The sequence below is a fragment of the Galeopterus variegatus genome, unplaced genomic scaffold (assembly GCF_000696425.1).
Source record: "Galeopterus variegatus unplaced genomic scaffold, G_variegatus-3.0.2 Scaffold4334, whole genome shotgun sequence".
Taxonomy (NCBI): domain Eukaryota; kingdom Metazoa; phylum Chordata; class Mammalia; order Dermoptera; family Cynocephalidae; genus Galeopterus; species Galeopterus variegatus.
Window position 1 is genome coordinate 71,881 of NW_007730445.1, and position 23,557 is coordinate 95,437.

Here is a 23,557-nt window from a genome sequence, read left to right on the forward strand (position 1 = left end):
CGCTGTCCTCAGCTGGACAAAGGCCAAGCCTTGAGGAAGGTGACCAGACCTCCCCTCTTGTCTCTGTGGCACTGGCTGGGGTGGACACAGTGGGGCCCTGTGAACACCTGCTGGTACAAGGGACTGCTCACTTCCAGGACACCCCAGCTGGACGGGATGGGAGTGGAGAGGCTGCCTGGCCAAGCGGAGTGGCCTGGAGTATGCTCGCTGCACCCAGGTCACAACGAGCTTCATCCTGCACCTCGGGGGCCTTATCTAGTGCTCTCCTAGCCCCGACACACACACACACACACACATACACATATACACATGCACACACACGCACACTATATACTTGCACACACCTGCACACACATACACATGCACACATACACACACAAGCATGCAAACATACACACGCACACAGATGCACACGCACACACAGATGTACACACATATACACGCACATACACGCATGCACACATTGGCACGCACATGCACATGCACACATACACACACAAGCATGCACACATACACACGCACACACAGATGCACACACATATACACACGCACACACAGATGCACACACAGATGCACACACATACACACGCACACACAGATGTACACACATACACACACAAGCATGCAAACATACACACGCACACACAGATGATCCACTCATTACACACGCACACACAGATGCACACACAGATGCACACACATACACACGCACACACAGATGTACACACATACACACACAAGCATGCAAACATACACACGCACACACAGATGCACACACATATACACACGCACACACAGATGCACACACATACACACGCACACACAGATGTACACACATACACACACACACATACATGCACGCACACATCAGCACGCACATGCACACATACACACACAAGCACGCAAACATACACACGCACACACAGATGCACACACATATACACACGCACACACAGATGCACACATATACACACGCACACACAGATGCACACACATATACACACGCACACAGAGATGTACACACATATACACATGCACACACACATGCACACACATATACACACGCACACACGCATGCACACATCGGCACGCACACACACATGCACACGCACTCTCTCCCCCCCACCCCACCACCACTACCAACTGTTTTTCCCAGGGCAAGCTAGCCTGTGAGCACCCCGTGGACGGCCCTGTGTGACTCATTTTCCCCCGCTGTGTCTTCAGGGACTAGCCTCCTGGGCATGGCACATAGGTTTCATGAAATTTCGGAAAGAGAGCCATGCATAGATGCCTCCCCGGACTCCCCCAGAGCTAGCCAGGATTCCCACCCCTTTCCCAGTCTTCTGAGGTTGCTTACCGGCGGGCCAGGGGGTCCTGGGTGGCCTGCCTCACCCTTTGGGCCAGTTGGACCCTGGGGAAAAAGAAAAGAGAACCAACCTTTGGTCACCGAGGCATGATGCAACTTGAAATCCACCTATTGCTCTAGAATGGCCCCGTGAACCTGTGTGGAGCAGCCCCAATGCCCGGCTGGGGTGATGGGCAGTTCAGAAAGATGGAAGGAGTATGAGGAGTATGAGAAGCAAGACCACCATGAGTGGGGAGGGGGCTGCGTGTGGTCCTCACCCAAGGGGACACATGTCCCTGCCCCAGCTCCCGCCCAGGCAGCCCCCTCCCGGGTGGTGTGGGGCCAGTTCGGGGCAGCACATTACTTACCGAGGAGCCCTTAGCACCTTTTGGACCCGGTGGTCCCTGCAGAGAGCCAAGGGCAGAGTGTTAACACGCAAGGCCCCTCGCCCCAGGCCCCGCCTTTGCTCCCCCACTCCTTGTGCCCGTGTCCCCTCCCAGGAGCCTACGCTTGCTCTTGTCTGAAGGAGGCGGGAGGAGGGCTGGGCATGGCTGGTGCCTACACCACAGGGGGTCAGAGGGCGTCCTGTCTTGCCCACCCACCCCCCAAGCTGACTTGGGCAGCCACTATGGTGCGTCCTGGCTCCAGAAGGCCCTGACAAAATGCTCCCTCCAGTCCTCCTGGCAGCACCCCACAGGGGTCAGCCATGGTCCAGCCACGTGAACCTGAGGCCCAGCCGGTGCAGATGGGGTTGGGATAGGCAGAGACTCAAGGCCATGGAAGTGTCCTGGGAGTACCAGATCGCCCAGTATGTGAGGAAACCCTGGGCTGGGGGACTTAGTGGCCAGGCAGAAGACTGGGAAGGCCGGGGTGCCAGCCACCACTTTCCTCCCTTCCCCCACTGCCTGGAATGCCTGCAGGTGGAGGCTCCAAGCCGCTGTCCCCCCCACCTGACATCAGGGAGCAGCAACCCCACCCTCGCTTCCTTGGCTTGGAACTCCAGTGTCATGTGAATGAGCAAATCAGCCTTGGGGCACACTTCCAGCTGTCATGTGACTGTCCTGTAATTCTCCAGCCACACACTGAGCCCAGGCCACCCCCACCCAGGGGACCACCGAACCCTCCCAGATACACACCGGCAAGCCAGGGGGCCCAGGCGGCCCTATCGGGCCAGAAGGACCAGTGATGCCCTGAAAAGGAGCAGAAAGCGCAGGTTACCGTCCTTCAGACAGAGAAAGCTGAAAACTGTGCACCCCACCCCACCCACCCAGCCATGCTGCCAGGTCGCTGACAGTCTCCTCCCCAAGCCACCCACTGTAGCCCCTCCAGCAGCCCACGTCCACCTGCTTGCCACCACTGGGGCAGCTGTGCTGTGAGGGGACACGGCCAGGCTGGACATCCTTTCTCATGTTCAATTTGACACACAGAAGTGGTCACCCCAACCTCCCATCCCTGGCTTGGGCCCTCCACTGTTTTCTGTTTGTGGCGTCAGTCTCCCCACTGGAACAAGCCCAAGGGGGAAGTGGCTGCAAGCGTCCTCGGGTCCCGTCTATTCTGTCTGTCCTGCCCAGCCTCTCAATGAGCTTCTCACATCCTCGGAGTTGGTAACCTCTGACCAGACCCTCCTTGTGCGCCCGCCCCTTTCCACGTAGCCCAGGTGGCGCTAGTGCTGCAGGAAACTTCACTGGTCTTTGCAAGTGACAGTAGCGGGAGGTGACAGCACATGTCTCTCTGACAGAGAGTGCTGACTTCCCTCTGCCCTTATCCTGCAGTCACTTGGGCTTCTGATCATTTGCCAAATCCCACAGTCCCTCAAGCCTGCACCTTAGAACCTACACCTGCCATCAGCAGGGTGGCCAACACCTCGGCTGGTTGTGAGGGCCAGTGAGTGGACACGGCGGACACAGGCATGGGGACATATGGCTTTCCTTTGGGCATGGGGACCCTGGATGTCTCTCTAAGTCTCGTGGTCACTGGGCTGCCATGACATGGGTGGCAGTTGGCTGAGAGCATTGTGGTGGCCTGGGGACACCAGGCAGTGGGGAAATGGCCCGAGGCCGGAGGAAAAGACAGCAGATGAGGAAGGGGTTTCCGCCGAGCTTCAGCTCTGAAGCCGTCCCACAGCCTTCGTGGACCCATGGGGGGTCCACTTTATCCCCAGCCTCAGGGGACCCTGTGCCCCATGTCCTGAGCACACGTGTGCTCCCCATGCCTGGCTCGGGAGGCGGAGACTCCCATGCTAGAATGAGGACATGTGACCCTCACGGGGGAGGGCGAAGACTCGGCATGTGGCCTGTCCCCCCTCCTGCCTCCACAGCACATGTCACCCCTCTTGGGGCACAGATCCTCTCCACCCCACCCTCCCGGCAGCCAGTCCAATGGGGCCACCAGCTGTAGGGCTGGGAGAGACTCTCCCGCTAGGGTTTCCTTAGCAGTGGTTGGCCGGGGGCTGCAAATTCCAATTAGCCACAGTGGCGTCCAGGGATGTCAAGGGTTGGGTGTGGGAATCTGGGGGCACGGCAGAAGGAAGGGCATGCACGGCCAGCCACTCTGTCCCATGACACAGCAGACAGGCTGACCATCACCAAGGACCTCCTGGGCAACTAGCTGGGTCAGGGGCTCTTGTGGTGGGACATGGTAGACGGTCTGAGTTCTGAGTCGCGCAGCCCTGAGGGCCCCCTGGAACTGAGGAGGGAGCACCTGAGGGCAGGTCAGGCCCCACCTGCAGGTAGGTCAGGGCACACCTGTGGGCAGGTCAGGGCATGGGGCTGGGGTCCAGCTCCTGTGTGCCTGGCGCACCTGACCCCCTCAACAGCTCCATCTGCAAAGCAGGAAAGCTGGATGCACAGACGTGAGGACGCCCTTCCAGCTCCAACGTGCTTCAGGCCCTTGGCGCCACCCAAGAGCCCAGGGTTCTAAGATGCTCCTCGCCAGCCCGCGGGCATGCAGACGTCCAAGGGCTCTGTCTCACACACCTGCTCTCCCTTAGGACCGGACGAGCCCTGGGGGCCGGGGAGACCACGATCGCCCTTTTCACCCTGTTCACCCGGAGGTCCAATGAGGCCAATCAGGCCAGGATGACCCTGTGGGAAAATGAAGGCATGAAGGGTCATTGGTGGTGGTGGCTCCCGTGTCCAACCACAGCAGGTGCAACACGGCACACGTCCATGCCACACAAGCCGTGAGTCATGCGTCCACTTCACGGAATGGAAACAAGGTGACAGAGCAGTGAGTCTGGTGTGGTCTCTGTTGGCCAAAATCACCCTAAAAAGACAGATGTGGAGACACAGACACAGACTGAAAGGATATAAGTGGTTTTCCCAAGTAATCGTTTTTATTTGTTTTTTTACTTATATGCATTTTCTAATTTTCCTATAGTAAATATGTACACATTTTGCTATCAGGAACTAAAACGAAATTTGCAGACTGACACAGAAAGCAAGCTGCAAAGTGTTACAGATGCTACTGTCATTTGTTACACTCTCTAAAAAGGACCCACGACAAGTCTTCATATGTTTGTTTCATATGAGCCCATAGAAGGTTCTGGAAGGAAGGATTCTTCCAGCTTCTGTGACTTTGGGGTTGGGGGGTGGGGGGCTGGTGACAGACACTGGAGTGGAAAGAGCGTCCTCACTGCTGCCTTCAGGATTCCCAACTGTGTGGCTTGTGAGTACGTTCATGTTTGTAAATAAATCAGTGTAAGTAGGAAAAAAACCCACCACCACTCAGGAAAAACAAAAGGGCTGTGTCCTGCTGCAGAGGCCTTGTGCCTCCCGCAGGAAGGACCCGAGACCCCTGTCCAGAGTGAGCCTCTGCTCCTCGGATCCTGAACACCCTTTGGGCAGGACCTCTGTGCCCACCTGGAGGTTCTCAGGGGCTCCCTAAGGTCAGGGACCGTCTCAACAGCAGCATATACGGTTCTCTTTGTTTAACTGCCTCTTGGGGAACCCATCACGAGCCTACAGCTGGCACTTGACAGATTTGGGTGGGACTGACAGTTTGTCACATTTGAAACCTAGCATATGTGAAGGGCCCCGAGTCACAGCCGCAGAGGCCTCTGAGGTCCGTCTTACCTTTTCGCCTTTGGGGCCAGAATCTCCTTTGAGGCCGGGGAGTCCTGGGGGACCCTGTGGGAGAAGGCAGAGGGATCAGACCTTCATCCCAGGGATTTCGTGTGGCCACCTCCCCCCCACAACCACTGCCACAGGGAAGGTCACTCACCATGGGGCCGGGGGGACCATCTGGGCCTGGGGATCCTGGGAGACCTTGTTCACCCTGAAACACAGACACCGCCGCGTGAGTCCTGACCCCACGTCCCTCTGCTTGGCAGCCCCTCCACCCCCTTCCCAGGCCAGCTCGGCCCACTCACCACAGGACCGGGGATCCCTCGCAGACCATCAGGCCCGGGCTTCCCAGGGGCCCCCTGGGGGCCGATGGGGCCAGTCTTCCCAGGAGGGCCTTCCAAGCCAGCTTCTCCCTGCAGGGTGGCAAGGAGCAGAGAGTGGGACCCAGGTGCTGGGAGGCTCCAGGCAGCCTGGTCCAGCCCCACTGCCCGGGACCCCAGTGCCTCAGAGAGCCCCAGATGCCCCAGCTGTCCAGGGGCTGCTCCAATTCCCCACCCTGCTAATGTCCTCGGCCAGCAGGGCTCCCCTGTCTCTGGTCCATCGTGTCAACCACTGCCACGGCGGTCACAGCCACCACTTCCCAAGCAGGAAGGGAGCCGCATGACTTCCACTGCTGCCCCACTCAATGACAGGGCATCTCAGGAGGGAGGCAGAGGGTGCCATCCTGGTCCTCACCAGTCACCTCACCACGAGAACAGCCACATGTGCTCAGTTCCGGGCCCCACGTTAACTGCACGGCAGCAACAGCCCATGTTCCCAGCCCCCACTAGGGCCGCGTCATCAGCTCCGCTCAGGCAGAGAGGTGGCTGGGGCGCGGCCAGGTCAAAGACCAGGCGTGAGGACACAGCTCGCAGGAACAGCGAGATCAGTCCCGGTCTCCCTGACTCTTGTGCCCCCAACTCCCAGCAGGACAGACAGACCCTGGTGCCAGAATCACAGACCCCAGTGCCCCAGGACACCACTGGCCGCCTCCTCTAGAGAGGACCAGTTCTCATCCCAGGTTTATGACAGTCAGGCCCCTTCTGGGCTGGCTGCCCGCCACTCTCTGTCCACATACGTCTCCATGTCCCACCCGACCCACCTCCCTTCTGGAAGGTCTAGGCACAGACACAGCCTGGCTGAAAAGCGCGTTACCTTGGCTCCTTTCTCTCCCTGTCTGCCTTCTGGGCCTGCGGGGCCCGGGGGACCCTGGAAAAAGCAAAAGAACAGGTGGCGAGCTTGGCCTCAGACGCAAGCCCTTAGGACCAGCGCTAACGACTAGGTCCCAGCTGAAGGCCTCCGGTTGGCTCGCGGCGGCCCGGCCTCCGTGCGCGTGGGGACCTCCCTGTCCTGGCTGTGCATCCGGCAGCCCATAGGGCAGCACCAGCGAGCAACCGGCTCAGTCAACACGCCAAGAACACATTTTTGTTTCTTCTGACTTTTCCGTAGGGCCTGGCCCAGGGGAAAGGGAGTTTTTCGGCATCGTGGGTGTTTTTCTCCCACAGTGGACATTACTGATGGTGTCAGCAGCTGGCCCAGCCTAAAGGGCCACCACGTCCACTGAGTGACCATGACATGGTAGGCAGCTGAGTGGAGAACACAGCTCTTCCTTCATGCTGGGTGCTGCTCAGAGCGCCAGGGCCCAAGCAAAGCGCGGTGGGGGCGGGAGGCGAGGTCAGGCGGCGACAATCTGCAGAATGACTTACCCTTTTTCCCGGAGGCCCGGATGGCCCTGGTTCACCAGTAGGGCCCGGGGATCCCTGGCAGTGGAGGAAGAACACACAGAGCGTTAGGAATCGGGGCGGGCAGACTGGGGCGCGCACATCCGGCAGGGTCCGAGGCCAACGTAAGAATTCTGAGATTCTCCATCCAGTCTCTCCTCAGCCGGCCCTGACTCTGCCTCCTCTCCCTTTGGAGCTGGCACGAGAGACGAGGGCAGCCCTGGAAGAACTGCCACAACCTCCGCACTCAGCACTCGGCCGTGGCAGCGTGGGGAACCCCGACGGGCATCGCACGGCTTTGCTGCCCTTTGGAAGGGAACTTTCCCACCACGTAGCATTTCCTCTTGACACTCAACAGCCGGCTTAATCCCCACCACGACCCACAGGCGGCATCAGCACCCCCTTTATGGACATGGCACAGGCCAGGAAGCGGTGGAGGCAGGGACGTCTACCCGGGGATTCTGGCCCCAGAGCTCGTGTCCCCAACCCCTTCTGTGTGTGGCTGCTCAGCTCAAATCGGTGACATAAGCCTTTTGTTCATGGTCAGTAATTTCTCAACAGTGATTTTCCACGCTGGGGGCAGGACAGAGGTGAGGGAGACCTGCAGGGAGTTAGCTCCAAGCAGAGTCCTGCCCAGGGGACTGTTGGGGTCAGTCCCATCCCAGAGAGACTATGTTGGCTTGCAGTCGTGTCTAAAACCCTCAACGTCCAGTGTGAGCTCAGTCAAGGCTAAAAGAGAAGGGGCCCTAAGGGGAGGCACTGGCAGGCAGGACGTTCATGGCCAAGCTTTTGGGGGCGAGTTGTGGAATCCCAGGAGCTGCACACAAAATCTCCAGGAGGACTGTACGTGCGTTTTTTTCTTCTTGGAAGAGGGCCCAGCTTTCAACAGATCCTCGAAGGGGTTTGTGAGCCCCTGCTACAGTCAAGAGTCGATATCATAAGGGAACTCGGCTTGGGTTTTTCTCAGAAATGCACGAAACATGTTGCAAAGTCCCAAGAACACACTGACACCCTCCACCGAGAAGCCGCATCAGAACCTGTAGAGGACACTGGTCACGAGTGAACTCACCGTCTGCCCGGGCTCACCGTCGTCTCCTTTGTCGCCGGGGGGACCATCTTGACCCTGTGGGGACAAAAGCAAGTTCCTCACTATTCCCTGGATGGCACCCCGAGTCCACCCCCAGCACCCCAGGCACCTTCCCGAAAACCACAGCCCACCCGGCGTGGCACACAAGTGCTCGGAAGTGGGGAGACGCTCTCTTCGTCTCACCAGAGGCAGATGCCTGGGGGAGAGCACTGCACCCCAGAGAAAATTCACCCGAAAGAAACAAGCAGAAAGAATAGAAAATAGGGCTGGAAAGGCAGGTCCCCGGCTGTGGGACGGAGTGGCTCTGCCATCCAGGACACCTACCGCAGGGCCAGGCTCTCCGGGGGGTCCAGGATCTCCAGGAAAACCCACTGGGCCCTGCAAGGGACAGGGAGAGAGGGAGGCCCAGGTTGTGAGCAACCCAAGCCAGACCATGCCCTGCCGAGCCTGTGGCTGCCTCGGGACCACCCAGTCGCCACTCAGCTCCTAGAACATTCCACCAACACCAGCACCTCTGTGTCCTTCCTGACGCCGAAAGGCCTTTCTTGTACAGCAGCTCACTGAGCCAGCAAGCCTGACCAGTGGGCAGGGCAGGGGTCGGTCCTGTTTCCCAGAGATGTGCAAAGGGCGGGCATCCTGCCACTGTCCACTCCTGAGCACTCCAGGCTGAGCCTAGAACTGGACCTTCAGGCTTCCAGACCTGCCTCGGAAGCCCCTCCTGCTGCAAGACCAGGGTGGGCCAAAGAAGGGGCATAGCCTGGAGCCCTCCTGTGTGGTGTGTCTTGGCGCTGCCTAGACCACAAAGACCACCTCCTGAAGGCCTCCCCGCTAATCCAGGTCCGCTCTTTCTCATCTCCACTGCTGTGGTCCAGCAGCTGGTGTGCAAATGTCTAGACTTGGGAAGAATCACCCCAAGACACGAAATGGTCATGAGGCACTCCCTGGGCAGAGCTCACTGCCGGTGTGTCAGGTGGCATGGGGTGCAGAGGCCCACCCCGCTCTGGGGCACCCAAGGTGTCACAGGACTACTCACCGGGCTGCCTTTGGGACCGTCGTCTCCGGGAGGGCCTTTGGGTCCAGGGGGTCCTGCAGCACCAGAAGGGCCTGACTCGCCCTTCTCTCCCCTTTCTCCTTTGGGTCCCTGCAGGGGAGAGGCCGGTGTCCAGGTCTCAGGGCCAACCATGCGGCTGCCCAGAGCAAGGTGGGCATGGGTCTATGGTCTGCCTCCCTGGCGTGCCTGTCCTGCCTCTCAGAGCGGGCAGATGGCCCTTTCCAAGTATCTGCTGAGCCCTGCCAGGGGGCCAGGCACTGGGCCCACTCCCCCACCCTCAGCAACCCCCTGTGAGTGTCGCCCCAGTGTGTACCACAAGGAGGCCAGAGGAACCCCCGGCTTTACAGGGTCCTTTAGGCCAAGACTCAGCTCCATACAGGAGGAGCCAAATCCTTGATTCGACAGCAGGCTACGAGGCCCTCGAGCAGCGCCCACCAACGCCACGGTTCTCGGGTGGAGGGAGCAGACGGGAGCCCTGGACACCCCTGTCTGCCCAGCTGCCTCGCCATAAGCGCTCCTCCGACTTTCAAAGGCCGAGATATTCCAGGATGGAACTTCAACGTCTGGGGTGACAGGTAGCAACAGTTGTTCCTACATTTACTGAACCCCGGGAAGGGGCCTGGAGCACCACAGACAGTGGAGGGACTGCCAGCCACTCAGGGACGCAGGCACCAGAGGCGTGTGACCCCCATTTCATGGATGGGAAAACTGAGGCAGAGTCAGCCCCTGTCTTTTCTCCCTCTTGTCACATGCCCCCCACACCCCCCAAAACCTGCTCACTCACCAGGGGACCTCCTTCTCCCGGAAGGCCAGGCTCACCAGCCTCGCCAGGCTCCCCCTGAGGAGACAAGGTGGCAGCGTTACTGCAGGGATGGGAACGGGGACTCTAGCTTCAAGCACTTGCCAGATCCTGCCTGCCTGCCATCGGGCACCAGGGACCCAGGGGTGGGTGGGACAGTGTCACTGTCCCGAGATGGCTCCCAGGATCGGATGGGGAGGCTCGTGAGGAAACAGTCACCCTACGCAGGGTGTGAAGTGGTGCCAGTTAGACACCTGCACGTGATGGACGCAGAGAGGAGAGCACAGAGAGGGGCGCCCAGATTAAGAGGCACGCTGGCAAAGGAGGCTCTCCAGAGAACAATGTGCTGGGGGCTCTGGAGGATGATTAGGAGGATCTAAGTTACAGGGGCAGGACGGCACTGCAGGCGGGGGGACGGCTGGGGCACTGCAGGCGGGGGGACGGCTGGGGCAGAGGCAGGGAGGAGAGCACATGATATCCTCAGGGAGCGCAGGCTCCTGGGAAGGAGGTTGGGAAGGGGCGTGTGTCGTGGCAGCAGATGAACATGGACGTGTGCCCGCGGTGGGGGCGCTGGGAGGAAGACGCTGCTCCCTGGGCAGAAGCTGCATGCCATTACCCTGTGGTCTTAGCAGGGAGGACTGCTCTGTAATTCTCCTGTCATAAGAAACGGGCAGTGATGGCAGACTTTTTTCAATTTAATGGACTAATGTCAGAAAGAAAGTCTTGGAAATGGTATATGGGGAGCTCAAGTGCATGGACGTACATCCTCGTCTTCCCTCTTACCCAAAGAAACGGAGACAAGTGCCTTTAAGGCAGAGCACACTTGTGAGCACTGATGTGGGGGCAGATCTTGCATGGTCACACACTGCGTGCACATACACGCATACATGCACACCGCACACATGCACATATATGCACAATGCACACATGCGCACGCGTGCACACACATGCACAATGCACACATGCGCACGCGTGCACACATGGGCCCATCGTGTTCATGGAGTCATCTGCAGGGTTGGGGCCCTAAAATCACTCAGGTCAAAGCAGAGGACCCCAGTCTGTATGAAAAAGAAAGGAAGGATTCAACTGAAATGGAATCTGCTAGCATGGCAACTGCAGCACTTCCAGGAATAGATGGTAATTTCCCTCAGGGCTAAATCTTGGGGAAGGTGGCAGGGGCTTTGCTGGTGGGTGCCTCTTTTGGAAATTCTACAAAAGGGTGTCACAAATAAACATGCCAGAGTTCTCCAGTTCCATTCTACAAGTCTTCTAAGGTGCAGTCTGAACTTCATAGGATAACCCAGCCACACCCTTGCACATCTCTGTGCGCGCACACACACATACACACACACACACACACACACACACACTGATTCTCCCAAGCAGTCAATCTGCCCCTGTACCAGGTAAGAGGCATCACCTTCTCTCCCACAGCACCAGGATTTCCTATTCCACCTGGAGGACCTTGTGGCCCATCAGCACCTGGAGCTCCAGAGGGTCCTCGGGGGCCAGGGGGACCAGGAGGGCCCTAGGAAAAGGAGAGGTCATTGAGCCCAGAGAAAACACAAACGTCCCCCTCAAAATCAGAACCAGCTGTAGTGGCAAGGTCTTGGTGTCCGGTCACACTTACCATCTGGCCCACATCTCCTGTCTCGCCCTTTTCACCCGGAGGTCCCGGCAGACCCTGAGAATAGGAAACTTTGCAGTTAAGTGCTGTTCTGCCAAACACGCATACACTTCCCTCACTGTCTCAGCAACACGACGCCACGGAGCCTCCAGAAGCCCCTGGAATGTGCTTCTACACGAACAGCTGAGCATGAGGAAATCCTGTGATTCCAGGCCTCCAAACCAGCCCGGGGAATTAATTAGAGAAGAATGCAAAGATTTATGGCAAAGGTACTTATGGCAGTGTCCCATAAAACAATAAAACCTAATGAGCCAACAGCAGGAAATGTTTGGATAAATTATGTCACCACCATGTGCTGGATTACTACGCAGTGACTAAAAATCTTGTTTTCCAAAATAAATAAAAAGTCATGTGTTCAAAGAGTACTTAATGACATTCAACATGCCTCGTAATGCAAAATGAGAGGGAAAATGCTGGGTACAAACTTTCTGTACAACATATGGCAGGATCAGATTTTGCAAAAACCAAATACAATGACATATGTGCCTATGTGAATAGGAGCACATGCATTTAAAAGGTATGGGAATGAAATGTGCGAGTGTTCACAGTTCTCATTTCTAGGAAGTATGTTTAGAAGTCATTTTTGTTTTCTTTTTTTACAATTTATCAGTATTTACCAAGTTTCTACAATGAACATGCAAATACATCTGACTGCTTCAGAGCAGCCGATAGGGACAGATCTGGAATTCTGGAAATTTGCAGAATGTCCCATGGATGGGGGAGCCCCAGGAGGCCCCCCGCAACCTTGTCTTAGTCTCCCCGTTTTTGCAAAGACAGGAGGAGGTACACAGCAAAGACCCAGGAGGCAACTGAAGTGAGAATCCACAGTTACCTGCAGCCCCACTGGCCCGGGGGGCCCAGGAAAACCTCGTGGACCTTCATCGCCTTTCTGCCCAAAAAGGCCCTGCTGGCCACGAGGACCTGGCTCACCATCGGCTCCCTGCAGGGAAATAAGTCAAGGGTGAGGACAAGCTCCTGGTCATACAGCAGCTCTAGGGGCTCGGGACTTTCTGCGGGACATTAACCAGGTACTCACCGAGGGGCCTGGCTGTCCGATGGGGCCTTGAGGACCTGTAGGTCCAGGGGGACCCTGTGGGGAACAAGACAGAGACAGTTGCTTCTCGAATCATAGATGAGGGCTAGGGAGGGGGTCAATCACGTCCCAGCAGGGGCTGGTCAGCTCAGGGGGCCAATGCAGCCCAGGTCAGCGGTTCAACCCCCAAATCGACACCCCAGCACAAGCCCATTGCAGGCTCTGGAACATTGTTGAGGTTCTGGGTTCAGCCCCCAGCACCCCATTACAGGCAGCAGAGGCAGCTTCCACCTACGCTGCGCTAGAGGACAGAACCCCATGTCCTCTTAGCTCCCACCATACACCACGATATGGTACAGGAGGCCCCACTTAATAATGAGGACCTGAGATCATGCAGCTCATCCGTGGCCAAGGTGGGGTGTGCCTCCAAAGCCCTCGCACCCGGCACAGTGACTCCTGCGGCCACGTGCCTTCTACAAACTCATTTCACCACTGTAGGCACAGGGAGCGTGGAGGGAGGGAGCCTGACCCGAGGTGAAAGTGCACAGCCCCAGGTGCAGCCCAGAGGGCCATGGGTCCCTCCTGCCTGGGGATAAAAATGTCAGGTGATAGGCCAACTGTGCAGGAGGCCAGGAGACAAATCACAGCCGCCAGGAAGAAGCTGGTCGTCGAGTGATGGGCTTGGGCAAGAACACACTAGTATTTCTGAACAGATGAAGAGAAATAAAGGAGGGAAAAATTAACGGGCATTTGGCCAATGGTGCTGCCGCTGCTGCTGCCAGAATGTTCTGCCTCCTCAGCACCGGAGGGCAGCGAGTGCGTCCGCAGAACCGAGAACCTCAAGGACAAAATTGCTCAATTAATTTATTTCACAAAGCCCGTGGATGCTTCCTGCTCATCATTTAACACTGAGAGACGGACTCACAGCTGGACATCCACACACACATGTGCACACAGACGGTCCCCGACCTACGACAGCCCAAAAGAGGCAAAAGCGGGGTGCGCTCAGAGGAAGCCGCACCCCGAGTCCCGCACACCCATCCTGCTTCCACTTCCAGTCCGGATTCAGCACATCACACGGTGACAGAACTGGCTTTGTGTCAGATGACTTTGCCCTGCCGTGGGCTAACGTAAGCGTCTGAGCACGTCTCATGTAGGCTGGGCTAAGCTCGGATGCTCGGCAGGGAGGTGTATTCAATGCATTTTCAATTTAGGATAGTTTCAACTACGGTGCATTTATCAGGACGTAGCCCACCATAGGTAGAGGAGCATCTGTGCGCACGCACGCACGCACGCACGCACACACACACACACACACACACACACACCAGACTTCAACAGGAAAGAAAACCAATCAGCAATGTTGGTAATGACACACGTCACGCCGAGCACGTGGCCCCATGCGTGGCACCTCTAAACGTGGCACGCACCTGCACTCACCCGCCACCTCTTACCTGCTCGCCTTTGTCCCCCTTGCTGCCCTTCTGCCCTGGCTCTCCGATCTCTCCCTAGGGAAAGATGGGGAAGACTCCATTACACAGCGCAGTGACCATGTGGACCTTTTCTGTTCCCCAGAATTAATTTTTCCTGGAGATTAAAAATCATCTCCACTCCACGTGGCCCTATAAATTTCCTAAGGAGAAATGTTTCCATATATTAATTTGATTTCCTTTTTAATACAAGGACCAAAAAGGATGAGGTCTTCGTCTTATGGTATATAGGATTTTAATAGACTTGAAAATGTGGGAAAAGTCATATTGAAAATATTTACTTTCTTTTCCAAATTGGACTGCTAACATGACAACGTAATAATAGGCAGTTACTATGTTTCCAAAGAAGTTATTAAAAGCTCCTCAGTGTTTCTGTTGGTGCAGGGCTGTCTTCCACCCTGAGATGTAAAGCATCATCTGTGTGGAGGTGACAAAGTTGGGAATGTCACCAGAGAGTTACCATAAATGCAAAGTTAAACCAAAGAGCTCAGTTTCACTGTCTTCATTAAATGAAATATAAAATATGAGCTCCTGCAGCAACAGCATTAGAATTATAAAGCACACGTTAAATGAAAGGGAGCCTTGATAATTCCAGTGAAGACATTTAAAAATAGATATTGGGTAAAACCTCATTATATCGGGCTCTGCAGATTCAGAATTTGAAATGATTCAGGGGGAGCAGGGAGCATTTTTCTTTGCTCCAGCTACTAACGGCCAATGTCGGGGGCAACATTAAAACTTTACAGAGGAAAACGGTTTCTAAAGCCCCTCCAGCATGCTGGAGATTTCATTTATTACCATTATTTCTTCACTGCTTCAAAAGCACCCACTAGCACCAGGACGGCAGGATGGGTGCAGTGGCTCTGATGACGGAGCTTCCACGCCCGCATGCAGACTACTGTCACTTGCACCTGCCAGCCTGGCCCGGTGTGGCCATGCACCTGCCCGTGTTTCCTTACCTTATCTCCATCTTCTCCTGGGGGACCCACAGGGCCAGCTGGACCAGGCAGCCCCACAGGACCCTGGAGACCATCTCGGCCAGCAGGGCCTTGAGGGCCTTTCTCGCCCTAGAGAGGACAGAAGATCTCTGGTCAAACGTAGCTCCATGGTGGGAATATCCCATCACCAGCTTGTCACTCGAGGGAGGAACCCTTGGGCAGGAAGCTGGGAGCTCTTGGGGAGTGACTTTCACCACAGTCCTAATGGATTGCAGCCAGGCACATGGAGGGCCGACTCTGAGCCCCGCCCTGGACCATGAACTTCCAGTACATTGCTTCATTTAATACACATTTAATCCTGTGAAGGGCTGCTCTTTCATAGAGGGGGAGACTGAGGCACAGTTAGCAAGCAGTAGACCCAGGATTCAAACCCAGCCAACCAAATTCCTGAGCCTGTGCGTGGAATCATCTAAGCTAGTAACCAGGAGACAAGCCAAGGGACCAGGAGGGCCTCCAGCACCAACTTTCTCACTCTTTCGATTTTCCACAAACACCCTTCCTGCACACACACACACATCAGTGTGCATGCACACACACAGCACAGACAAGCACATGAACGTGCACACACGGACACGCACACACACGGATGCACATACGCACACACACGTGCACACGCTATCCTTCCTGTCCTCATAACTTTGATTCATATCCCTGCTCACTGCCTCTCAGTGATCTCCAGTGACCCTTTCTAAGCTTCTGCTTTGCTCAGATTTATCAGCCTCTGCATCACTCTGAGTGGCATGAACGTTCTCACCCAGCCAGGAGTCCCTTTCTTCCAACAGATACACAGAAAGAGGGTGTGCACATGGGGGAGGAGGACATGAAGAGAAAAGTACATTCGGTGTTGGAACCTACACGTGGCTGGCATTCACGCACACGTCACTCTCCCATCTCATCCCTGCCTGCCTGCCACCACCCGCTTCCCATGCCTCAGGTGTAGCTCTTGTGGTATAAACAGCCACCCCAGGCAAGCCAGAAAATGCCAAGGCTAACAGGATGGCTTTCATGGAACTGTCCTGTCCTGCGTCACTGGTCAGGCCAGCAGTTCTTGGAGATGCCCTGACCTTTTCTCGACCTTTCCTTCTCGCTGGAGCTATTCTGGGAATGACAAGCTTCTCCCCAGAGAGTACAGCTCTTGCAAGGTTTCTGCTTAAATACTGTATTTACTCTCTTGAGACAATGAACCAAGCTGTTTCCAACACCAAATTCTGTGCACTCTATACGTGCTAAAAGCCCAATAGGCTTCAGTTTTCTGGCACAGAATCCGGCTGGACCCACATCCTGGATGCCTCGTTGGAAATGATTAGATGCCACCAAAATTGCCAATAACAAATCACAAGGCTTCTCGATGGTGCAATGGTGCAGGTGTTCCCAACATGGTTTCAAGCGGGGGGAGGGGGGGGGGACATCTTTGCCCAGGGAATGTCACTGGGCTGTTGTCTCCACCATTAGCCACCAGGTGCGAAACACACAAGGAAATTTTACTTTTCCAGCAAAATCCATCAGCACCCATGCCTAACTCCACCAGAGACCCCCATGTTGGCGTCCGCCTGTGCCCCAAAGCAGAGGCTCGTTCTGACTCCGAATTGAGACGAGAGGTTGAGCTGCTGGGTCTCCACAGCTGTGTGAATGCAGGGGCAGGTGGGAGGTTGCAAATCATGCGGGCCAAGTGTGAACAGGTGAGCCACTCCCGTGAGTGGCAGCGTGTGGTGGTTTGTGAGTGATCGGGGAAGGTGGCTGGCAGCCTGCTTCCCAGGAGTGAGACCAAGATTTGGGCAGTTTTAAGACACACTCCTTCCTACCCTTGAGGTTTCACAAAGTCTGCAAAATTTGGGGTTCACCAAGAGGTCGGCTTATGGTGGACACAGAGGAAGGAGTCTTCCCATGGCCCGTCTCCCATCCCTCCTTAGCTAGACATCTTTCCTCCACGTCTTCCCCCAGACCAACAAAGAGGAGTATCCTGTTCTAAATACCTGTCTTTCTCATAAAAAGACTGGGGCCAGCGGCGAGGAGTGGGCAGCTGGGCCCATCCACATCCATGGCACTCCGGGGCTGGACAGAGACCAAGTCTACAAGGGACAGACTCTTTCCACCCCTCCCTCTGTCTTCCCGTGCTGGGACACCAACGTGCAGGTGTGGACAGGCTGAGCTTCGTCCGGCACCTCCCTACGGAGCCCCCAGCTCAGCTGTCTTGCTGAAAGGTGGCCGCGCTGGGAGTCCTGGCCTTGGGCCTCAGTCCAGATACCTCGGAACATATGCACTTTTCTAGGGAAGGATCACAAACTTTACCCCACCCTATTCTGCAACCCCCAGAGAAATGCCTGTGGAGACATCACAGGGGGAGGGACAAAGCTGGCCATGGTGATGACCCCAGCACCTCCAAGAAGAAGGCCTCCCCCAATCTGAGGAGTACTTACAGGAGCCCCCTTCTCTCCAGCAGGCCCTGGAGGTCCCTGGGGCCCAGGTCTCCCTGGAATTCCAATTGGCCCAGCAGCACCAGCTGGACCTCTCTCTCCCGGAGATCCCTGGGGTAGGACAAGAAAACGGTTTGTTTCAAGGCTCTCAAACTGCGTGGATATGATTTCCTAAAGCACCACTTGATCATGCCACTGATCCCCTCACTCTAGAGCCCACCATAGCTCCCTATGGCCGTTTGCAAAGACAAACTATTTGGTCTAGCATTTGAGGCTGTGTGCTATCTGGCCCCTTCTTGGCTCTTCCAAGGCCTCCCGAAATTCCAAGCTCACACATGCTCCCACCCCCGTGTCTGAGAACACGCCTCCTTCATGTTTGCCTTCAGTGACCTCCCTCTTCTAGGAGCCTGGCGCCCACTCTTCCTTTTAGGGTCTGCCTGCACACAGGACACCACGCTCCACTACGCCCCTCCATGCTGTAGCTTTTACAGGGGGATGCCTTGCTCCAACGCAGGCGCTGCTGATGGGGGGCACCATCCTAATTTCTGGGTCACATTGAGAGGCCACTGCTGCCCAGCGGGCCCTCCACCTGCCTTTATCAGCAGGAAAGGTGATGTTTTCATTTCCATGTGACTTCCCCACCACTGTCTCTCTCAAATGACCCACAGCTCAGTTAGGGGAAACTGGGATGTCATTTAGTGATCTACCTTCAAACCCAGCCCAGGACATCGGGCAACTCAGGCAGCCCCACACCTTTGCCTCTGAGGGGGCCATCAGCCAAGAGCTAGGAGCCTGAGGTCATGCTGCTTGGTGGGGGGCGGTGGGCAGCCTCTCACAGCCCCCCATTGATTCCACCAGACCACAGCTGACAGTGTGGACACGGAATCTTTAGGTGTCTCTTCACTGGAATCTTAAAGGTGGGAGGGGTCCCCTAGTGTAGACAGCAGACAAAGGCCCCTGCACCAGCGGGTCTGCAGACAGCCCTCCTGCCTGTGTTGGGCAGCACAGCCCTGCCGTGGGCAGCCCAGCCAGAGGATGCATCCTCAGAGCCCATGGACACCTTTGTGTGTCCCCTCCCCTGCTGGCCAAAGCCAGACATGCACAGGGCACGTGGGCTTTCTCCTTGCTCCTACAGGGACAGGTCTCAGCATGCCACGCAGGGTCCCCCCTCCCACCCTCCAGGCTGCCCAGTCCTCCGCTGTCCCTCACACAATGTGCCCCCAGATTCTTTGTCACCCTGGCTACCAGCTTGGGACACACTGTCCACAGCCCTCCCAAAGTCGATCTTCACCCTGTCCTCCCCAGGACACACGGTGGGGACCCGGGCAGCTGCATGCTCTCCGGGCTCTCAGGGACTGCCCTGTCTTGCCTTCAAAGTAGGCTCTGAGGAAGAGGAGGGGACAGGTTTTGACTCACCGCAGGGCCTGGTGGGCCAGGGGGGCCTTCGCTGCCCTTCAGTCCAAGAGCTCCCTGCAAAGCAGTGAGAGTGGGGTCAGGGGCACCACGGAGAGAAGCCCCCGGGGCTGTGCACTGCCCGACTGCACTCCCTGCCTGGTCCCTTACTCACCACTGGGCCAGGAAGCCCTCGGTCCCCAGGGAAGCCACGTAATCCTGGAGGGCCATCTTTCCCAGGGAGGCCGGCGGGGCCTGGGTCACCCTGAAAACAGAGCCAGAAATGAGCTCTTCCTGGAGCCAGCGGCTGTAGGCCCCTCACTAGCCCCTGAGCAATGCCTGAGATCAGGGTCTGCTGGGAGCTGGGCCAAGGCCTTCGTATCAAGATCCACCTCGGATTTGGGTTGGATTGAGGATTCCCCAGGACCCTTGGCATTAGAATGAATTTGAGTCTCGGCTGGGCTCCCTGGCAGCTCCACACACTTGAGCACTGACCCAGCCCACGCCAGGAGCCACGTCTACCAGGCCAGCTCTGGGTGTGGATCCAGGGACGGATTTGACTGTGACTCTCCACCAAGCTCCACGGAGTCCCAGAGCCCCTCCCCCTCCCAAGTCCTGCAGGGCGACGACAGGCTGAGCAGGAGCCGAGGGTGCCATCGACCTTCTTCAAGTACTTGGGTCTCATTATCTAAGATGGTGCATAGATACAGGCACCGTGGCTAACGCGGTGTTAGAAGTGTCGCCCTAAACAGACTCCTCACTTAAGGGGTTTGCTTCCAGCCTAAAAACCACATTTTCTAAAGAGGCACCACCTCAGCCTAGACCTCCCCTGAGGTACATTAAAGTGTTGACAGCTGCCAGAATTTTCTCTGGGGTCCAACATGGGAGCATGGGGGTCTTCCCAGCCCAGCAGGTCAAATGCCCTTGGCCTCCTTCGCCAAGTCAGAGGGCTCTCTCTGTGTCTGGGTTACACACACACAAATATGCATGTGAACACATGTATATGTGCATGTGAGTGTATGTATCTCCAAGCACACACGAATTTATTCAAGTGCACACACACACATAATTTTTTTCAATATTTCTTAATTTGCTTTGCTATTTTTTAAGGCTTACTCCTGTATGTGGCCATATAAAAGGCAGGAGAGCTTTTATTTTCTGCATCCCTTATTGAAAAGTTGAAAAGGAAAGGCTATTTACCTTTATGCTAATACACAGGAAATTATGACACCCAACGTGGGGCACCCTTGCTGGACAGGGTACAAAAGGGGACAGTGTGAGACAGCCCTGAGAGGTAGGGTAGAAACATGCTGGTTTTCCACTTTTTCAACTTATTTTTAGTATCTTACAGTAGGGGATTTTTAAAAGGATCACTTTCTACTAAATTCGTTTTAGACATACGAAGGGTTAGGGCTTTTCATTCCCTTCTGGGAGCAGGCGTGGCACTGGGGAAGGAGCTGTCAGCAGAGGGGCCGAGGACGGTTTTGATCCCTGTGTTTCCTCTACAATCCCATCCCTGCGGCGGGTCAGCTCAAGTCCTGGTTTAATTCAAGCAAAAGTGGAGCTACATTTATGGGTTTTAGAGCAAACTGGCATGAAGAGCATTTGTCTGAGAAATTACCCATTATTGGAAAAGAGCAAGAGAAAACAGAGACAAAGTCCCAAAACGATTCCTCAGGAGAAACCCAGACTGCCATGGAAGGCTTGAGACACCCACCTTCGTCCCTTCTTTTCCAGCAAGGCCTGGGAGCCCCTGTTCACCAGGGGGGCCGGGAGGCCCAGGGTGGCCACGCTCACCCATTGGACCCGTTTCTCCCGTGGGACCCTACGGGGAGAATCAGAGTCAGCCACAAGACAGTCTGAAGTGACACATGAAGGAGTGACCTTCTCTCCCTAAGTCTAGGGATAGTCCTAGCCCTGGAGGCAAAGGGCCCGCTGCAGGCCCACCACACCTCCACGTTCCCTTGCAGGTCTCCTCCTTCCGGCAAAAATTCAGAAAGAAAAAGATCAAAGCAAGCAGGGTGGGTATTGCTAAGCCGCCCACTGCCTGGCCCCATGAGTACCCTTCTTCCCCCCACCTGATGCCTTGCAGGAGGCCAGCCAGGCCTGCACATCCCGGGATGTAGCAGGGACAGCTGAACCAGCTGCAGGAGAGGAAAAAAGCCACAGCAGGGCGAAAGCCCACAGGTCCTTCAGCTCTGTGGCTGCAGCAGTCGCTGTCTTATGCACCACTGCACCAGGCGTGAGGTTCCTAAGACAGGTGACAGCCGCCCCACTTGGCTGCTCTGAGCCACGCCCCTCACTGATCTGCTGGCCGTGAGAACAGCCGGCCCACAGCATGCGGACAGGGCCAGTGGCAGGAGAATTCGGCCGCCTTGGGTGCCCCCAGCAAGGACAAGTGGACAGAGCTGGCCCCCGCCCTGGTGCAAAAGCCAGACTCCCAAGCCTGGCTCTGGTCTGGTGCCTACAGCCCTGCAAGGCTCAGCAGCCATTGATGTTTTGCGTGCTGGGTCCACGTCAAGTGCTCTTAGACGTGCCCTTTCTTCTCTCAACGTGGCCTCCCCCTCTGGGGGCAAATCTGCTCATGTTAATATGCGTGGGGATGTAAGGTTCCCTACCAACAGCACCTGCCCCTGGCATCATGGGGGAGCTAACACCTGGGCCACGGGCCTCCCTCCTGTGTGGGTGGCTGATGCCAGCTGACCCCTAGGCCCCGGGTGTGCTGTGACTCACCTGAGGGCCGACCACGCCGGGGGGGCCTGGAGGGCCAGTCTTGCCTTGGAAGCCCTGTCGAGAGAGAGGCGCCACGCTGAGACTGCTGCCCACCCCCCACCCGCCCTCTCCCCAATGGTGGATGCTCCAGACTTGCTCCGAGAGGCCCCTTTCTCCTGTTTCACTTTTGTATTAATTTCATGAAGGTAATGAAGACAGACAAGTTAGTTTCACCAGCCGCTTTCCCACCACTGTTTTTATGCTGAGAAACATCATCTTTATCACAGTCACTGCGTGTCACTTTCTGCGTAGACTCGGTGCCATTTCTAGACGTGGGCGCTGCCTCTGGGCTGTTTCTCATCAGTGACGGTGGGGGACGTTCCTGCCTTTGTCATTACCGGCTCTCGTGCAGGGCAGGTGGGTTTGTCAGCCTGCTCTTCTGTGTGTATTTAAAACAGGCGAGAGCAGGAACTTGCTTCTTTCACAATTCAGCAGCTCGAATGTGTAATTTTAGTTCAATTCCATGAGAATATCTCATTTCTGTTCTATAAGCTCACATGCACGTCAGTCCTGGCTTACCTTTGGGTATCTGCTATGCTTCCTACGCTCTCCTTCACAGGACAGAAATAACCTTAAGGCAATGCAGGCTTAATTTCTGGGCGCATCTGCAGAGCATAGCAGGTGCCTGTGAGATGCCATCTGCAGGTGCCACATTACACTGGCAGGGACATGCGTTCGCTGCACCAGGAGGCCTTAAAAGGAAGCCCTAGACGCTGGAGAGGGCAGTGGCTAGCTCTGAGGTCACAGCTAGGACTGGAGGGTGAGCAGACCCCCTCACTGGGCTCATGGCCTCATGACCTCAGTCTGGCAGCCAGGATGCAGGCATTTAAGATTCCACACTTAGCTGCTGGCCCTGTGAGCCTACAGCAGATGCAGCTTCTCTGCCAATTCTAGGACGACTCTCTTCTTTAAGCCCAGCTAAGGTGCACATGATGGGCCACAACGCTCACTTATTTATTTATTTTTATTTATTAAGAATATTCATGAGATATAAAGCTGATTGTCCCCCCTCCTGCCCATGATGTGAGGGCCAGATTCATACTGGGGGCATACCCATTACCAGAAATTACTTTTGTACCCCTTGTCCCCACCCAATTATCCCCCAACCTCCTTCCCCGCATTCCACTTTGTAGCCCTGGAGAAACTTATGTTGAGTGAAATAAGCAAAGCACAGAGGGATAAATAATGCATGTGCTCACTCTTATGTGGGAGCTAAGAGAGAAAGGATGGAAGGAAAGAAAGACCACAGTAGTGCCATGGTCTAACAGAGGGAGGGAACATTCCCAGAAGGGTCACTTTAAATGCAGCATTCTCTGCAGGTTACACCCACAGGGTCAGAAACAAGGGGTGTTGAACAGGGGGCTTTCCCCACTCAGTGGACCAGAGCAGACATGCCTGGGGGCGGCAGGAGCCTTGGTTAAGTTTTGCTAAAGTCCATGTTAATATCTAAGGCAAGAAAGGCCTCCCCCTCTGGCCCATGGTTGGGGACCACCCATGCTGCAGAGGATAGAATTTGTCATCAGCTCCTTGCTGAAAGAGAAATAGGCTTTTGGCTCACATTTAGAGGAAATAATGACCACTCGTGTTTCCATTTTCAAAAGAAAGAGAAAGTCAACACCCTGGGAAAGACCTTTCTGGAGGGTGTGTCTGGACTAGCCCATGGAG

The 23,557-nt window shown here is 55.9% G+C and overlaps 1 protein-coding gene across 1 annotated transcript in view; it reads right to left on the reverse strand.

Annotated features, from left to right (window-relative positions):
* The window catches only part of COL5A1 (collagen, type V, alpha 1), a 137,657-nt gene that overhangs the window by 15,788 nt on the left and 98,312 nt on the right, over positions 1–23,557 (reverse strand). The window contains exons 38-61 of the mRNA XM_008587336.1: positions 21,854–21,907; positions 20,838–20,945; positions 19,296–19,385; positions 19,145–19,198; positions 17,732–17,839; positions 15,276–15,383; positions 14,281–14,334; positions 12,830–12,883; positions 12,626–12,733; positions 11,737–11,790; positions 11,527–11,634; positions 10,092–10,145; positions 9,290–9,397; positions 8,581–8,634; positions 8,239–8,292; positions 7,155–7,208; positions 6,604–6,657; positions 5,715–5,822; positions 5,567–5,620; positions 5,419–5,472; positions 4,321–4,428; positions 2,482–2,535; positions 1,714–1,749; positions 1,358–1,411 (exon numbers count right to left, since the gene is read on the reverse strand). Of these exons, the coding sequence (XP_008585558.1) occupies positions 1,358–1,411; positions 1,714–1,749; positions 2,482–2,535; positions 4,321–4,428; positions 5,419–5,472; positions 5,567–5,620; positions 5,715–5,822; positions 6,604–6,657; positions 7,155–7,208; positions 8,239–8,292; positions 8,581–8,634; positions 9,290–9,397; positions 10,092–10,145; positions 11,527–11,634; positions 11,737–11,790; positions 12,626–12,733; positions 12,830–12,883; positions 14,281–14,334; positions 15,276–15,383; positions 17,732–17,839; positions 19,145–19,198; positions 19,296–19,385; positions 20,838–20,945; positions 21,854–21,907 (1,746 nt within the window). The remainder of the gene's footprint in view (positions 1–1,357; positions 1,412–1,713; positions 1,750–2,481; positions 2,536–4,320; positions 4,429–5,418; positions 5,473–5,566; positions 5,621–5,714; positions 5,823–6,603; positions 6,658–7,154; positions 7,209–8,238; positions 8,293–8,580; positions 8,635–9,289; positions 9,398–10,091; positions 10,146–11,526; positions 11,635–11,736; positions 11,791–12,625; positions 12,734–12,829; positions 12,884–14,280; positions 14,335–15,275; positions 15,384–17,731; positions 17,840–19,144; positions 19,199–19,295; positions 19,386–20,837; positions 20,946–21,853; positions 21,908–23,557) is intronic.